General features: G+C 34.6%; 1 protein-coding gene across 1 annotated transcript in view; it reads right to left on the bottom strand.

Moving 5' to 3' along the window:
• Positions 1-6361: 6361 nt before the first annotated feature.
• Positions 6362-16164, bottom strand: part of ric8a (ric8 guanine nucleotide exchange factor A) — a 257931-nt gene continuing 248128 nt past the window's right edge. Inside the window, exons 20-21 of the mRNA XM_090383331.1 lie at positions 14206-14325; positions 6362-6488 (exon numbers count right to left, since the gene is read on the bottom strand). Coding sequence (XP_090239457.1) covers positions 6362-6488; positions 14206-14325 — 247 coding nt within the window. The remainder of the gene's footprint in view (positions 6489-14205; positions 14326-16164) is intronic.

Raw genomic sequence — 16164 nt, 5'->3', positions numbered from 1 at the left:
AAGAATGCAAGTTAATGACAAGGTTTAGTGTGGGGAATGTAAAAACTGGATCATTGCTATATACCAATGATACTATGCTATTAAATAGTAGTTTGAAAACCCTTCAGGAATCTCTGAATAAAACAGATAAAGGGTGTATAGAATTTGGTATGAAAATTAGTAGTACAAAAATAAAAGCTACGAATGTTGGAAGAGAAGGAAAATCAACACTGTAGACTAAGTAACCAAAATATTGGAGCGAATTGCCAATTTTGTGTATCTAGGAACAATCTTTAATGAAGCTGGAAACAACAGGATAAGTAGAAAGGGAAGCATAGGAAGCTAGTTAAATTCATTTGAATTAAAACAGAAATTAGCCAAAAGATGGTTATCTGTTAACAACACAGTTTTTGACTATTTATTTTAACCTAAGGAGCTGAGAACTGAATTAAAAAAGCACAGATGGTCTGATCAAAAATTAGAATTTTCAGAGAGAGCGGTTAACAAGTTTTTAAGATTAAACAGATATTTGAAACAAAAATGAGTGATAAAAGGGCTAGAGGCACACCAAGAGAAGGTGGATAGATAGATGGTGTCAAACAAGCATTAGAAGAAAGAGCGCTTACTGTAGCTAGGGCTAAAATATAATGGGAAACAGAATAGCATGAAGAATATAACGAATAGATGCTTATAGTACAGAGGGAATGATATGCTCATCCACTGGATATAAGGTTTGGATGATGGATAACAGTTTTGAATCTTAAGTTTCATTTGAGTGAGTTAATTAAAGATTATAGCTTTAATCAACAGAACTTTCCAAAGTGTGATGTTGTCAAATTTTGGCATTATATCAAGTATTTTTATTGCATATATTAATGTAATATATTGATTAAAATACAATTATTGAGTAATACATTAAAACTTTATATTTATTTCTTCACATGCTTCATACTCAGTGGCAGATGAAATCTGAACACATTCTTTGCTCTCTGAAGGTTAAAACTGACTTAGTCAATCACACATGGCATTATTAAGCTTGTGCTTGGTACCCTCCTCATTTATATGTTATATGTTTTTGGCCCAAAACAAAGGAAATTGCATCCATTGTTTCCAAACATTAACTCAAAGATATAAGAGGTAAAAAAAAAAAAAAAAGGTGTAGAATAATTACAAAATTCTACATAAAATATCAACCAATTTGTAGTAAATTAAATTAAATGTGCTAATACATATTTAATTTAGTTTAATGTCCTAATGGTGAAACTTTACTTACAGCAACCTGTGAAAACATGAATAACTAACCATCATAGTGCTAATGAAAATTAAGTCAACCTTCAACATACTAACAGTATATGGCCAGAAGCCAAGTTAGTAGCTTTGTGCTGCCTATGTACATGGATATTAAAAGCAAAAACAAAAAGAATGAGGGTAAAAAAAATATGTATTAATATTTACTAAAATTATATATTGTTTGCTTAACCAGTCCATGACAATATTTAGTCCTATCTCGATACTTTTTTTTTGAACTCTTATTCCTTATTCATTTGTTTATTTCATCTAAGCATTTATCCCCCTCCTCCCTCTGTAAATTTAGTAGTTTTCTTTCTCCACTAGATTAACAATTAGATGCAACTATCATAGTGCAAAACAATCTTTGCTGCATCTTCTATCCCTAATCACTGTACACAAAGAAATAAACTTCTTTGTTTGTCTGCAAAGTTCCTATTTTCCTATCTATTATGAAAATAGAATTATATTTTTAAAACTGAAATTAATTAACATAGCTTATGCTAAAAACTATGGATTGTGCTATCTAATTCATGAAATAGACCAGATTAAAAAAAAAATAAAATTAAGAAAATTATAAAACAATGGTTTTGTTAGTGTTGCATGGTTCAATGGTAAAAAACAGGAAGAAAATAAAATTTTTTTCCCCATGTAAAAACAGGAGGAAAAAAATTAATAGCATTTGAAATGTCATTAATCTGAAACAAATGAGATGAAAGAACTATAAGAAAATAATTATACATGTAAGAGAATCTAGATTGAGAAGAGAGAAGTTTCAGACAAATGAGGAGGGATGGCACAAATTTCCTGAAAGCTTTATAATTAAAAAGTTTTTCTATAGTTTTATGTTAGTGCTATGCCCAAGCTGCCCATCAATACTTGCTATGCTTTCCAAACTTTTTACTTGAAGTCATGTAACTATTAAACTATATGCATACACTGCTGGTAGAACAGAGTTAGTATGTATGCTAAAGGCAATGAAATAAAAATTTAATGCTTATTTTAAGTAAAGATATACTGATTATAGAAACCAGTACTGCCTAAGCAATCAGACAATTATAAAAAATGGCCAATTATTTACAAACTACATAACTGTTTTACATTCATATTGAACATTTACTTTTGATTTTTTTTAGTTGGTACTAACTGAGTAGCAGCAAATAAATAAAATATTCCAATCCCCTAGAACAGTGGTTCCGAAACTGTGGTCTGCGAGATCATGCTTGGGGGTCCGCAGGTGAAAAATTAAATTACTTCCCTGAATTTGTTAGTCATCTTGTGCTCTTAGTTGTGATTCTTTCTTTCTAGCAGTTGTTCATACCGGCATTGCAGCAGTTCCAGGAAGTTCTGCTATCAGATTAAGATAACCATGAACTGATCTCGACAATAAGAGTTGTTCTGGGAAACTTTCATTTTACCACTCGGCGAGTGGTAAAATGAAAGCACGGGAGCAAGCGATTCTCACCCTTCGCCTCATGCCCCATCCGTGGCGACAGCACTCATTGTCAGTTGCCTGGTTTTGTGGCCGCGAATACAGTTTTAGTCTGTTCCTTACATCACGAAAGTTCTGTTGAAAAATTCAGGTAAGTTGAACAGTGTTGTTTGATACTTATATGCGATTTTTATTGATATTTTATTAGTATTTAAATTATATTTATTATTCCAGGAAATGGATCGTTGGTTAAAGAGTAATACATCAATAAAACGTAAAAGAGGAAATAATTCAGTCATCTGATGATGGCAGCATGCCTTGTTCAACTTCAGAAACTTTGAAGACACCAATGCACAAGACACAAATATTCCGCAGAATATTTAACACTTGGATTTACAAGTAGTTGTGTTGACAATGTTGATAATCCTTTGTGCATCATATGTTTTGACATATCAAATGAAGCCATGAAACCAGCAAACTTTAAGCACCACCTGAACACAAAACATGAACAATACACAGATAAATCGAATGATTTTTTAAAAATGAAATTAAAAGAATTACAAGCAACTCAGAAACTCATAGGAAAAACCGCGTCTAGTAGCAACAATCAACAGGTCATTACCGCATCACACGAGGTCGCTCTCTTAATAGCGAAATCAGGAAAACCTCACACAATTGCCGAGAAGTTAATTCTACCTGCCACAAAGATAACGGTTACACGAATGGTAAGAGATAGAGCCACAAAAGATTTAAATTTAATTTTGTTATCAGACACTACAATTAGTTTTTGTTTGTTTGTTTTGGTTTTTAGGAGCATTAGCAACTAAGGCCATATTGCTCCGGGATATGTGGTGGTCATTCCCTGACCTTACCACATGCTCCGTATTTGGTGGTGACGGGCTCGAACCCCGGTCTAATCAAGAAGAGTGTGCTACGCACTGCTGCTCCTTCCCACCTGGCTATGGAGGCGCCTACTACTACAATTAGTGATCGAATCACGGAAATGTCTAACAATATGAAAATATTGTTAGACATATGAAAATGTCTAACGCATGTGAAAGAGTCAGTATTTTTCACTGCAACTTGATGAAATTTCCAACAGTGCTAATTTACTTGCCTTCATTCGGTATGAATATGATGGTAAATTTCATAAAGATTTCTTATTTTGTAAAGCTCTTCAAACTCGCACTATGGGGCAAGCACTTTTCACTTGTTTAAATGATTTCATAAAAATGAATGAACTAAATTGGTCAAAATATGTTGGCATTAGCACAGATGGTGCTCGGATTATTACTGGAAAAGTAAGTGGGATGTTTATTTTAATTCAAAATGAAGCACCAAATGCAATCTGGAAACACTGTTGCATCTATCGTGAATCACTTGCTGTCAGAAAAATACCGACAGATTTAAAAGCAACATTGGATGAAGCTTATCTATAGTGAATTTTATTAAGGCTCGCCCACTAAATAGTAGAATTTTTCAAGTTTTATGTAATGAAATGTGAAGCCATCATAAACAACTACTACTACTACATACTGAAGTTCGTTGGTTGTCTTGTGGGAAGGTTTTGAATCGCATTTTCGATTTCGTGATGAAATAAGAGTATTTTTAATTGATCAAAAAAATTACCCTTTAAAAGAGCATTTTAATGACTTCTCTTGGCTAGTGAAGGCTGCATATTTAGCTGATATTTTTTGTTACTTAAATGAACTAAATTTAGGTTTGCAAGGAACAACTGTAGAAGTTTTTAAAGTTGAAGATAAAATAGAAGCCATAATCAAAAAAATAGAATTGTGGGAGAATTGACTTAAAAAGAATGTTTCTGATTCCTTTCCAACCCTATTTGATTTTGTACAAAACTACAGAGAAAAAGTGCATGAAAATATAACTGATATTTTTACCGTACATTTGAAAAATTTAAAAGACATTTTAAAAGAAAAGTTGGATTAGGGACCCATTTAGTTGCGAAAATATTCACGAAATCAACAATTTGACAATTTCCGAACAGGATAAACTTACAGAGCTATCGTGTAATGGTTCCTTAAGAATTGTTTTCAAACAGAACAGTCTCCCTAATTTTTGGTTATCAGTGAGAAATATTTATCCAGAATTGTCAGATAAAGCCCTTCAGAAATTGCTTCCCTTTTGTACAACTTACACCTTTGTGAACGGGCCTTCTCCATGTTATTATATAAAAAATAAACTATGAAACTGACTAAATGTGGACATGAATCGAGAATCAACATGTCAAATATTGAACCTAACATTGCGAATCTTGTGGAAAAGAAACATCATCATCCACTGCACAGCTACCGAAATACATAATTATTACCCATAAAATCTATTAAGATTATAAATAAATGTAATTGTTTTATAATAAAAATGGTTTTTAAAGAAAAAAAGTTGCTTATCATTATTGTAGTTTATTAATTACTGACTACAAACTAACAGCTAAAAATAGAGGGTCTGCCAAAATATTTCCTTTATAGAAGGAGTCCTCAAGCCTTCAAAGTTTCGGAACCACTGCTCTAGAACATTCTACACACATTTTTTCGGGTGCCAGAAACAGTGTAAGAAGGTACTGTCAGGGTTAACAGTATCATCTTACACTCTGCTCCAGTAATTGTATCAGCTTTTTTTTTTTTTTTTTTGCAGGGGAGGGGTGAGAATACACCATTTTTAAATTAAAAATATATTTGTAAAAAAAAAAAGTCATTATAATGACTATATGAAAGCCAACGAGTTGAGAAAACCCAAGAAAATCAGTTGCTTTACTCTCTTAACTAATGGACATTTATGCAACAAATAAGCCAATTATAGATTGGAAGATTAATATTAACATTAATATGAACAAGACAATCAGGAGTATAGCAAAGAGGAATTGTGATATACCAATATGCATTTATGTTTTTATATATCTCAAAAACATTAAAAATATTTTCAATGAGCAACACACTAAGCTGACCATACAAGGAAAATAATTATGAAAAATATGAAGAGTCAAAAATAATATTCAAACAGATCTGAGTATGTCTGACTCTAGTTTTCCCAGATGAAATTCAATCTGAGGGTTAAATTGGATATATTAAAATTTACCTATTAATTTGTGTATATATATATATATATATAGGCAGGATCTGTTAATTGAAAAAAAAAAAAAGAAAGAAAAAAAGAAAAGTAAAACATCACTGAAAGCATCACAGGATATGAAAATTAATCATTTCCAAAAATAATGCTTAAAAGAATCTTTAAAATTTCAACAGTTCAAAGAAGCATAAAGTCAATGATCTCTCATTATAAAAATATGACATGGATCACTTAGCCAAAGAACATTACTGATGATAATATTATCATGTGACTAGTTCTCAATTTCTTAGTAAAGAGAGATAAAAAAAAAATCTTATAATTTTTTCTTCTCATTAATTTATAAGATCTAATTACTATGAATTTTATAAACTAATGGAAGTGCATTATATAGAGAATAACAAAATAAAAGGAATTTAACAAAATAAAGGAAATTTGCAGAGGTTTGCAACATGCATCATTCTTTACAAATATGAAGGCAAGAAAAATCACAGGCACTGTGGACCCATAAGAGCACAGAAATTGCTGGAAATGGCTGTCATGCATCCAATCTCTTCAAAAAAACACAAAAGACGGAAATTAGTCTGACTCTGACTCAGTCATATCTTGATCCGGTAAGTTTAAACCACTCTGGAGTTCCAAAATGTGTTCAACAGGATGAGGCCTCCCATCATCTCCTACTCGCATTGGCTGGACTAATCCATCTCTACAAGCAAAAGAAAGAAGTGTGTATTGTATATCATAACTAGTAGGAAACAGTGAGGTAACATACAGATAATGAAAAAGGCAAAATTATAGTTGTTATATGTTAGGTTTCAGTCACTAACCAGTAGTGTTTTGTTCACAACAAAGGTGTACCTTTAATGGATTTAAATAGCTGTGCCGTTTAAATCCATTGAGTCAACATTGAATTAGAAATTTCAACAATAACACATTATTTACAATAAACAAGTCTCATTAAACACGATGAAAAGGGTTTTTGCTTACATTAGGGAAGGCACTTTTATATATTTATTGCCTATTATAATTACAATTATAATAATAATAGAAATAACTGAATTTATACTGAGTTGCATGTCTTTTGAATCACGTATTAGATTTCACCTCTTTTAGAATAACTATTATTATACGCTCGCATTACTATGCAACTAACATATTTCATGCTTTATGCATCTACTTTATTATATTATGAAATATATACTGTATATATAAAACTATATAAAAATAATACGTTTAACAGTAAAAATAAAGAAGGAAAAAGATGACAGCAAACGTAAAGTGGCCGCATATTTCTACTTCTGTCTTCATTATTTATTTGTTTCTTCCACTCATTTTATGCTTCCCCCCCCTCATATTACTTCTATGTGTGTATATATAGTTTGGACAGCAAGATATTGCTGCCCAAACTATTGATCCTCCTCCATGTTTCATGTTTGGCATAAGACATACCAGGATAATGAGCTACCTTTGGTATTAGCCAAATATAAACTCTCCCTGATACCGGAAAAAGTGTGAACTATGATAAGTCTGAAAATATGAAAAACTTTCTTTCAGTGTTTCATATCTTTTACTCTGTTCAAAATTCACAGAGTTATAGGTTTACATATTTGTGTATATATCATAGCATATTATATTTAAGATTTAAATTAAAAAGCAGAGGATGACAAAACTAATGATATTAGTATTGGCAAATGATGCAAGAAAGCAAGCTTATAAAGCAGAGCCAAAAAAAAGAAAGAAAAAAAGAAAAAAAAAAGACCTTCCCACATCATCTGTCCATCCCCTCCAATAATTTGACTAAAGGCAAACTTCGCACATCTATCCAGCAACTATCCATCCATCCTCAATTTCAATTTATGCCCCCTCACGTGTAGTCTGGGCAAGAGGAAGAACACCATTAGTATTGAATTTGCTCAATCCATTCAATACCCGAAACACACCATCAGATCATCTCACAGGTACCTAGTCTCAAGATGTTGCAATTTGCAGAACTGAAGCCTTTCTTGGTTAGATTAACTTTTTGTTCCCTTCACTAATCTTATTGCCTTTCTCTGCAGCTGGATTTTTGTCATATATGCTCAAAAGATATTCCATAAATAAAGGATATCGCAGTGTGCATTTGTATGCTTAAGTAAATATCTACTAACTGTTGTGATTATTTTTAATCCAGGTTTAATGTTAGTGTTTATTAAAAATTAATTAAAATAATAATTAAAAATTATATTTCTTCTTATATTCACTATACTGTCAAGATAATGAATAATGAAGTGCCCAATTTTAAATTATTTATTGTCTTTATTAGTATTAGTAGTGGCATATGATGCAAGAAAGCAAGCTGATACAGCATCAGCAAGAAAAAAAAAAAAAAAACCCACTTCCCATTCACCTCTCCAGAAGTTTGTCCAGTTTTTCCTTGAATTTATTTAGGCTATCAACCTTCACAATGACATATGGAAGTTTTTTCTGGAAATCAACCATTCGCTGGTCAAAGGCCAATTTACACACATCTATTCTTAAACAGTCTTTCCTCAATTTGAATTTATGCCCCCTCGGGTGTATAATCTGAGCAATAGGGAGAATACTTTATTGAAAAAAAAAAAAAAAAAAAAAAAACTCAGCTTTACAGACAAAGTATTAGCATTAGTAGTGGCAAATGATGCAAGAAAGCAAGCTTATACAGGAATGGCAAAAAAAAAAAAAAAAAAACACCCCTTCCCATTTCACTTATCTATTCCCTCCAACAGTTTGTCTAGGTCTTCCTTGAATTTATTCAAGCTATCCACTTCCACAACAGAAGGCAGTTTGTAGTGGCAATCAAATACCTGTTGGCTAAAGGCAAACTTCTGTACACCTATTCTGCAACCATCCTTCCTCAATTTGAATTAATGGCCCCTCATGTTCCACAGCATTGAGCTATCTCAATCCATTCAAAGCCTTAAAAAATTTCAAATCAGCTCACCTCACAGCTGCCTAGTCTCTCAAGATGCAAGAAATAGATACTGCAATCTGCAGAACTGAAGCCTTTCATGGTAAGCACTTTTTTGTTCCCCTCTCCAATCTTGTTATCCTTCTCTGTACCCATTCCAGCAGCTTTACATCCATCCTGAAATGAGGCCTCTAGACCTGTATGCAGTACTCAAGATGCGGCTGGCCTGACCATTGCCTTATAGAATGGAATAATGACCACCTTATCTCTGCTAGAAAAATACCTAAGACCTGTATATCATACATACCTGTATATCATAGAGAAAATGCCATCTCCTGTACTGGCAGCCTGTCTGCACTCCTCTGAGGTCTTCACATCTGACTGCACAATTACCCCTAGGATTTCATTTTCCAATACCCTGAGTGCAGTACCACATATTTGGTACTTTAATCTGGGATTGCTGTAACCCATATGCAACATTTTGCATTTGTAAAATGTTAAACTTCAATTGCCATTTATCAGCCTAACTGCCTAATTTTTCTAGATCTTGTTGCAGTAGTATACTGTCAACCACCTACCAACCTTCGTATCATCTGAAAACTTAGAAATTAAGCTTCATATACCTTCATCAATATCATTCATAAATAGAGAAAAGAACAATGCACCCAGCACTGAACCCTGGAGAACTTCACTGATAACATTAGTCCACGATGAGCAGTGTCTATTAACAACTGTCTTCTCCCACTCAACCATCCCTTTATCTATAGCAGTAACTTGCCCTAATTTTCACACAGCTCCAATTTGTACAACAGTCTATTATGTGCAAGAGTATCAAAAGCTTTCCTAAAATCCAAGTATATGATATCAAAATAATTTTTTGCATCCAGTTCCTTTGTTACTGATGACCAATATGGTTGGATAGTGCATCACAGTATCCAACCATATTGGTCATCCCCTTGAGAAACCCATACTGTGACTGAAGCATAACTGCACTCTTGTCTAGGTGAGCCTGCATTACCTCTTTAACCAGTGACTCCATTATTTTCCTTGGAACAGAAGTTAAGCTAACAGGTCTATATTTACTCATGTCACTTTTTGATTCCCCCCTTATGAATTGGGGATACATTTGCACATCCCTATCAAGAGGGACTTCCCCTGAATCCAAAGATGCTGTCATAATTATGGCAAAAGGTCTGCTTACCTCCTTTGCTGCCTCCCTTAATATAATTGGATAGATCCAGTCCACGCTCTTTATCAGACTCTAGCAATTTCTCTTCCACTTTCCTTTCAGTTATTAAAAAATCCTTTAGCTCCCTGCTAGCCTGATAAACTTCTACATCAACTCCCTTAAAGAATTCCCCATGTGTGAATGTAGAAGCAAAGTACTTATTCAGCTTGCTAGCAACCTGAGCAGGACAATTAACAGTTGAACAACTGATATCCATTGGACATAGGTGATTTGTCTCGTTCCTATTACAGTTTACATAAATAAAGAAATATTTGCTATTTTACTTGGCATCCTTTGCCAAACATTTCTTACAATCTGCCTTAGCTTGCCTAACATTCTTTGTGACTTGATTGAGACAAGTTTATATCCACCATAGGCTTCCATATCACCTGATAATTTATATGGGTCCCACGCATTTTTCGTGCCTGACATGTCTCATTAGTCCCTCTGACATCCATTTAGGTATGTCTTAGTTTGTATGAAAAGCCTAGTAGCATCTATGATTATTTCCTTGAATGCTTTCAATTTAGAATTTACTGATTTACATCATCAGTTGGTCCCACTGTATAGAACTTAAAAACCATCTGAGACCACTATAATTGCCTTTATGAAAGCAAAATCCCTTCCCTTTACTCTTGATGATAGTTACATCTTTAAGTAAACTCTACATCAATACACTGTGATCACTGCCACTTAGTGGTTCTTAATTAGCATTAGCATTAGTAGAGGCATTTGATGCAAGAAAGCAAGCTTATGCAGCATCAGCCAAAAAAAAAAAAAAACCCACTTCCACTTCACCCCTCTGTTCGTTCAAAATACCTGTCCAGCTGAGCCTTAAACTTATTTAGGCTATCAACCTCCACCACAAGGGATGGAAGTCTGTTCCACCAACCAACCAACCACCCGCTGGCTAAAGGCAAATTTCCGCACGTCTATCCTACATCTGTCTTTCCTCAATTTGAATTTATGCCCCCTCAGGTGATTTTTCTGAGCTAGAGGAAGAATCCCATCAGCATTGAGCATGCTTAAACCATTCAAGGCTTTATACACCTCTATCAGATCACCTCGCTGGTGCCTAGTCTCCAGACACTGTAATTTGCAAAACTTAAGCCTTTCTTCGTAAGAGCACCCCTTTGTTCCATTCACTAATCTTGTTGCCCTTCTCTGTACTCGTTCCAGCAGCTCTACATCCTTCTTGAAATGAGGCCTCCAGACCTGTATACAGTACTCTAGGTGTGGCCTGACCATTGCCTTATACAATGGAATAATCACCTCCTTATCCCTGCTGGAAAAATTCCTGTATATCATTGACAATACTCCATGAGCGACTCTTGCAGCCCGTCTGCACTGCTCAGAGAACTTCATATCTGTCTGCACAACCACCCCCAAGTCCCTTTCATTCTCTACCACTGTCAGTGTAGTACCACAGAGTTGATACGTTGCTCTGGGGTTGCTGTTTCCCATGTGTAGTACTTTAAATTGTCAATGTTAAACTTCATTTGCCACCTCTCAGCCCATCTGCTCAACCTTTCCAGATCCTGTTGCAGCAGCATAGTGTCAGTAGTGTCCTTGACAACCCTGCCAACCTTTGTATCGTCTGCAAACTTCGAAATTAAGCCCGATATACCATCATCAATATCATTTATAAATACAGAAAACAATAATGGACCCAACACTGAGCCCTGAGGGACTCCACTAATAACATCAGTCCACGATGAGCAGTGTCCATTGATTACCACTCTCTGTCTTCTCCCCCTCAACCACCCCTTTATCCATAGCAGCAATTTGCCTCCAATGTCACACTGCTCCAATTTGTGTAGCAGTCTTCCATGTGCAACAGTATCAAAAGCCTTTCTAAGATCCAAGTATATAATATCAAAGTTATTCCCTGCATCCAGTTCTTTTGTGACTGCATCATAGTATCCAATCAAGTTGGTCAAGCAAGACTTCCCCTTAACAAAACCATGCTGTGTCTGAGCTATAACTGAAGTCTTGTCTAAATGATCCTGCAGTGCTTCTTTAACCAGTGCCTCCATTAATTTTCCTGGAACAGAAGTAAAGCTCACAGGTCTATAATTACTTGTGTCAGCCTTTGATCCTCCTTTGTGAATTGGGGTCACATTTGCACATTTCCAGTCTATGGGTACCTCCCCTGAGTCCAAGGAAGCTCTCATAATTATGGCTAAGGGTTTGCTTACTTCCTTTGCTGCTTCCTTTAATATAACTGGATAGATCCCATCCACCCCGGGTGCCTTTCTTGTGTTTATCTTCAACAGTTTCTCCTCCACTTTACTCCCAGTTATTTCAAGATTCTGTAGCTTACTGCTAGAGTTGAATACACCTCTGGCATTCCCCTCGCTGAATAACTCCTCATGTGTGAATGTCGATGCAAAATATTCATTTAGTTTGTTAGCTACCTGAGCAGGATCATCAACATCAATGCATGAATAATCACTGTATGATAATCAGATCAAGAGTATTACTCTCTCTTGTTGCCTCTGTAACTTGCTGCTGTAAAAAAACAATCATTCAATAAATCCACAAAAGTCTTTCTAGTGTGTGAGTGGCCAATCCACAAGTTCCAGTCAACATCTGGAAAGTTACAATCCCCCAGTAAAAGACATTCTGATCTACTGGCGAACTCTATGAACTCCAGAGTTGAGTTTAAAATGTCATCATTACAGCAACATCAAAGAAAGACATTGCACTTCTTGAAAGGGTCCAGAGACGGGTAACTTACCTAGTGAGATCGGCAAAAGGGTGTCCATATGAGGAAAGACCTTGAATATGTAAGCTTCCTTGCATCATGTGGCCATTACTAATACCAATTGTCAGAGATGCTGACAATTAGTATTATCTTCATATTTCTATAATACCTAAAGTATCATTTATACTTTAGGTATTAAAGAAATCACTTGGTAACCACAAGCTCAAACCTTATGTGGAGTTGAGAGTAAATTATTTTGTCAATGGAAAATATTAAATCAAAATTACAAAAAAGGTGCTGTGTTCCTTCAAGAATACTGTTTGTCCAGGTGACACTATTATATTCTTAATCACTGCCTCCATTCTTTTCCTCTGTATCACATTCTTAATCATCATTTCCTCCATTCTTTTCCATTTCACGTAAGACAGCCTGACTGGTCTGTAGTTACCCATTCATTCTCAGAATGACATTCTTGGCAATGCAGTGATACATTTTCAATACAAGGGAGTAGTCATCCCCTAAATTTAACACAGACTCACAATTAACCTTATGGTATGATATATTGCCTCACCACTTTCTTTAAAATAAACAGGATATGTAATATACCCCAAGGGGTCCATACTGGTCTTCAAGTTTTTAATATTTATTAATGAAATGAGACTTGTGTTCTGTAAATTATAACATATGAAAAGCAGGCATCTGTTAGGTCTCCACACAGTTGCCCAAGTGTTTAAGAGTTTGAAAAGACTGAATAAGTTAAATGTGGCAGCATCTTTACTCCTTCTTAAGAGAAACACAGAAATTTGTATTCAGAAAAAGAGGAATTTAAATTTGATCAAATTTGTCCAAACCTACTGGCAAAATCATTAGAAGGGAAGAGTAAAAGAAGAATGGATATGTATAAGCTTCCTTCCCTGCATCATTTTGCCAATACCAACTCCTTTATTTCCCTAGCCTAAACCTTAGTAAAAGCAAGGTTCTTTTAAAGAACTAGTTTAAAATCTTAAGGAGCATAATCTAAGTTTAAGATTTTAAACTAGTTCTTTAATAATATTAAAGAACTAGTTTAAAATCTTAGTGAGAGAGAGAGAGTGTTTTATTAAGCTGAAACTATATAAAAAGAATCATATTTTATCTTTTTCCTGCATCATTTTGCCAATACCAACTCCTTTATTTCCCTAGCCTAAACCTTAGTAAAAGCAAAGTTCTTTTAAAGACTAGTTTAAAATCTTAAGGAGCATTTTACAATATAAAGGCTAATTAAAGAACATTATTTGTTGAGAGAGAGAGTGTTTTATTAAGCTGAAACTATATAAAAAGAATCATATTTTATCTTTTGTTCAAATCATAAACTCGTGTTTTGCTTTCTCAGGAATAATTAATTTCTTCCTGTCAATATCTATTAGCTGGAGTTAGTTTAATATCATTTTAGACATGCCTACTTCTTCAAATTTATGTGAGGTAATTATTTTTATGTTTCAAATTAAATGTTAATTATAGAAAAAATATCTAATACACAATAAACAAATGAAAAAAATAAAATAAAATAATAACTGACATACTTGGCTAATTTATCCATCATATTTACTAGCTGCATAGCTTCATATTCTTTCTGCTCTTCTGACATTCCTTCCATGGGATCCGGTCTGGGTTCTTGATAACAGCCTAAAACAGGGTTGATCCTAATAAAAAGCATAATAGCAAGAAAACTAAAGTGAAAAAATACCTAAATGACTTTGCCAGTCTTTATGGAACTTAAAATATGCCTTCAAATTTGTAGATGTGATGCGAAATTAAACTACTGGAGATTAATTGATGAACACTTTGCTCCACATAAACATATGCTAAATTCTACAACAGTTTACAAAGTAAATAAAAAGTGAAGCACTTATTGACCTTGAATATCTGTAGATGACTAAACAATTCAATATTTTTTTAATGCTTTCCTCATAGTAAGAAGAGAGATTTGAATTTCTGTAAATTGTAATTTTCAGGAAAAGGCATGCAGCAATAACTGAACATCTATGTGATAGTAAATGGAAGGGGGTGGGGAAGAATTTATAAGAGATGAGTCATTATGTAGGCCAGAATGTTTATATCAGCAATTTTTCCTAGGCATGACGGAAAAGATTAAATGCCAGAAGCCTCTCAGAATAACTCGAGACTCAAGTGAGAGTGCATGGCTTCTGGGGGGGGGGTTAATTTTCCTATCAGTGTGGATTTTCAGTGAATTTTCTTATCACTTATAGGGAGAAAGAATTTTTTTGTACAGATGAAATTCATTTGAATAAAGGTAATGCATTGGTTTTTTTCCAATATAAGTGAGAATAACTTAAGGGCTCAGGAAACTGTTAGTCACAGGATGTGGGGCAACATCTGTGTTAGCTGCTGTATGTTGCAGCAACATACAGCAGCTAACAGTGGCAAATTCTGGTGACAGTATTGACATTTCAAATGAGAGGGAAGCTAATCAAAGAAAACAAGCTTAGATAACTTCAAGGAGGTATCAGGGTAGAACACTGTTTCAATTGTGTTTATAGTAATGTCAAAAGGGTCGTCAATAAAACATGTGAATAATCTCATGGTCAAGAAAACTATTATTGACATAATACAGATAATGAAAATGTAGTATCACCCAGATATAGGGAATGACAAGTTTTGCTATGGTATATACAATGTATTTAAGGAGAATGGGGAAAGCAGAAGGTGCATTTCTTATCAAAAGTAGTCTGAGTGCAACAAAAGCTTTTGCAAATTCAGAAGTCACACTTGCTAATATAGAATCAGTGTGGTACGAGTTATGTATGTACGTATGTTAAGTCATAGGTCTGGCGGCACGAGGAACGTTTGTTCAACTCCGCCATTTAAATCTGTAGCTTTCATACAGGACACTGTAAATTTATAATTTAGAAGAGGCAAAACCAAAAAGCCACCACAGCAACCCATCTTATCCACATGAAGGCAGGCCTCAACAACAACCAAGCCAGTTGTGTGGTATGAGTTAGATGGAAGCAAAGCTACAAAGACATTGTACAGGAGAGATTGCTTCTACAGGGATGGGATACACTTAAATAGAAAGGGTGCAAGAATATTTGCTGATGCTATCGAGGCAGTGTTAGGTGGGTCGGAAAACTGCTAGCTTGGGGGGAGACAAAGACGAATAAATTAACAGTAGCCACTGGCAGAGGTGAAAGAGATTCTTGCACTGCTTCTATTGGAATGAGCAGAAGCCTGAAAAACAAGATGCAGGATATTTCAGAGACTGCCTGGAGTCATTGCGGTACAAGTAAACACATGGGTTGTGTTAGGGTAGCTAAGAATAGAAATAGGTGCATGTATACTTGCGTGTACACCAATGCTAGGAGTTTAGTAAATAAATTTGATGAATTTGAGGTATTGCTCAAAACATCAAAGGTAGATATTGTTGGGATATCAGAGACGTGGTGTCACACAGATATAAGGAATGCAGAACTGGAATTTGGGGAGTACAACGTCTACAGAAAGGATAGACTGGATAGGAA

Source organism: Mastigoproctus giganteus, chromosome 10 (genome assembly GCF_048544385.1).
Source record: "Mastigoproctus giganteus isolate SK-2022 chromosome 10, ASM4854438v1, whole genome shotgun sequence".
In the NCBI taxonomy this organism is placed as follows: domain Eukaryota; kingdom Metazoa; phylum Arthropoda; class Arachnida; order Uropygi; family Thelyphonidae; genus Mastigoproctus; species Mastigoproctus giganteus.
Note: the sequence above shows the minus strand (reverse complement) of the source record. Positions and strands in the feature narration are given on the sequence as shown.